The sequence below is a fragment of the Dreissena polymorpha genome, chromosome 8, assembly GCF_020536995.1.
Source record: "Dreissena polymorpha isolate Duluth1 chromosome 8, UMN_Dpol_1.0, whole genome shotgun sequence".
Classification (NCBI taxonomy): domain Eukaryota; kingdom Metazoa; phylum Mollusca; class Bivalvia; order Myida; family Dreissenidae; genus Dreissena; species Dreissena polymorpha.
This window is the reverse complement of record NC_068362.1, coordinates 35,352,248-35,354,989: the sequence shown is the minus strand read 5'-3', so window position 1 is coordinate 35,354,989 and position 2,742 is coordinate 35,352,248. Positions and strand designations below refer to the sequence as shown.

The window sequence follows — 2,742 nt, the reverse complement described above, 5'->3', positions numbered from 1 at the left end:
TTGATATACACATTTGTGGGTTTCGATATACACATTTGCGGGTTTCCGACTCTGCCCCTCACCATGGTCTCATTCAGTGACCCCGTAAGTGAAGGTATGTGTGAATATATCTATATATATATATATATATATATATATATATATATATATATATATATATATATATATATATATATATGTAATGTGTTATTATTAATTTGAATAGACATACATAAACACGTGTTGTCTATTTATTATCGATCGATGTGGCACAATGTGAAAACTATACCGAAATATATGATTTGAATATACGCGTTTGCATTTAGATTAAATAAGAAGATAACATGTAAGCAGTTTTGTCTTTGGCGATTTGTTGGTGTCATACTGTGATTTTATGTATGACCTACGCCACATCGAAGACGTGGGTATATATTGCTTAGCACATGTCGGTCGGTCGGTAGGATTGTCCGTCGGTTGGTCAGCCAGTGCTCGTTTCTTTTGCGCACTGTATTTTAAACAACGTTGGTTGATATTTTGGTTAAAGATTTTGCAAATTGGTATGATACATTTGGTGGAAAGGTAAACGCATATAGATGTTTGGGTCAACATGTCAAATTTCAAGGTCAAACGTGCTTGTTACATTAAATTCGATTCTGGAAGATATCTCGAGAACAAAATGGCCTATGATCGTGCACATATGTATGATTACTTGTTCGGCAATGAGTACGTTTCATGTCAACAGGTGAAAGATAAACGTCACACGAATTTTGTTACATACAAACATTTGTTTCTTCACGCTCTCTTATGGATGGGTTGTATCCTCTAATTATCAAACGTTATAAGCCGGGTGTTTTAAAAAAAAAGCAACGGCCTATTGATTTTAGGGCGTCAGTTCTAAGTTTAGGTCCAAAGGGTCTTGTATTATAAAATTGGTTTCCACGTGACATCTAGAAAACGCTTTGTTGAAAAATCATCAAACTCGTTTCGCTTTCTTTCGAGGAAATAATGATGCTTAGTGATTGTGAGATCAAATACGTCATAAATACTGTTTTGCCTAATATGGTTTCATCACTTGAATATGCACGTAATTGCTGAGTTAATAACTATTCACACTTTAGTCGTTATGTATATTTTAAACGCCGTAACCATCAGACAATACTGTTGTTGCATACTGTTGTTGCTATGTATATAATAATCAATTTAAGTTATGCAGAGTATAGATGTCATTGATTGTAATACTGTGTTTCATTTTTAAGTGTAATGGAAATAATCGCCACAAATAATAAACCCTTTTTATAAACAATTTATTTGAATACAAACCATGAAGAGGTTTTATAACATTACTTACATTTGCTGTTCACAGACAGAGACAATAATAGATTAAATGAAAACACAAACCACTACAACCAGGAAAATAGTAGTTAAATATTTTATTAAATACGAATGACAGTTCGGCTTTTTAACGAAGAGTTATGCAAAACACACATAAAATTCTTCGCGCACGTCTTTATCACAGATGTTTGGCCATAATTTAACGATTACTTGGTTGATTCCTATATCCCCGAAGTGAATTTTTCAGGTCCGGATTTATCTCTCCAAGCCGTTCGCTACCTGGAATTAAGCGACATTTGTTTGCATAACGATTTTCATGTAATGCAAGGACAATCATTAAATAAAGAAATTAAGCGTGGTTTAATATCGGATTTAAATTAACAGATACGATACTATTGTTTATTATTACTGTTATTCGATTCAAAAATGGAAATTTTAGTACTATAACTGCACAATAACATTGAGTTAAAATTATAAATGTATTTGTAATGGAAGTTTTAATCTAAACATGCGCCTCAATTACAGGTGTGCTGTGAATTTAAAAGAGGATGTCCTTGGCAATATAAATCTAGCAATGCATCTCAAGGACATGTGTTCTTTACCTATTTGGAGGCTGTCCACCGGACCCGCCCTGACATTGGGGGCGACAGCCTTGCGGTTTCCGTCATCCCGAAAACTGTGGTCAAGGGTGGCCTGATCGTGTTTACCACGCATCAGGAAGGGAATGTTCTCACGCATTACCTCAGGGGTAATGTCCGGCCTAATAATGAAAAACACGCAACACATTTACTTACAGCACATGACGTCATTTATACTAGATTGTAGTCATACGGACGAACAAAAAAGTTAATAATACCAAGGATACATTATGTTCAAAGTTGTAACTGCTATACGCACTATATATATTTTTTTGATCGGGTAATAAGACATGAGAATTTCCGATTAAGAATGGTATGTATTTCTTCTATGGCATATAAGCATTGCTTTGGCATTCTATAGTTAATGTGCGCATGCAATTGTTCTTTGTATCGACCAGGTTAAGTTTTAGTTATTCACATTTAACGCCCCGTGGCGTAATACAAAGGTATAAATAAGTACGCTACACGCGTAATGTATTTTCCATTCTAAATCATCGAACATAACTGGATCAAACACGTATGCTGCCGATTGCTATATCTATATTTATCTAACCTTGGCCTAGAGTGGAAGGCATGATCTGTCCGCCCTTTTGCAAGGATCTCGTACAGTTGGGCGATGAACTTGTCAGTCTTGCTTTGCGTCTGTCCGTGGCGCACGGCGACCCATTTGATTGTCTTTTGCTTGAGCTCCTCTCCGAGCTGATTGCGCACTTCGCTTGGGCATGCTTTAAGTTGAGTTTCAAACAACAAAAGCTGCGTCTCGACGATGCTTTCAACCTAAAAAGACAAAGAA

General features: G+C 35.8%; 1 protein-coding gene across 2 annotated transcripts in view; it reads right to left on the bottom strand.

Annotated features, from left to right (window-relative positions):
- Positions 1-1,394: 1,394 nt before the first annotated feature.
- LOC127841967 (uncharacterized) overlaps positions 1,395-2,742 on the bottom strand; it is a 2,852-nt gene continuing 1,504 nt past the window's right edge. For both annotated transcript variants that reach the window (XM_052371174.1, XM_052371175.1), the window contains exons 4-6: positions 2,503-2,726; positions 1,914-2,071; positions 1,395-1,590 (exon numbers count right to left, since the gene is read on the bottom strand). In XM_052371174.1, the coding sequence (XP_052227134.1) occupies positions 1,511-1,590; positions 1,914-2,071; positions 2,503-2,726 (462 nt within the window). In that variant the 3' untranslated portion in view covers positions 1,395-1,510. The remainder of the gene's footprint in view (positions 1,591-1,913; positions 2,072-2,502; positions 2,727-2,742) is intronic.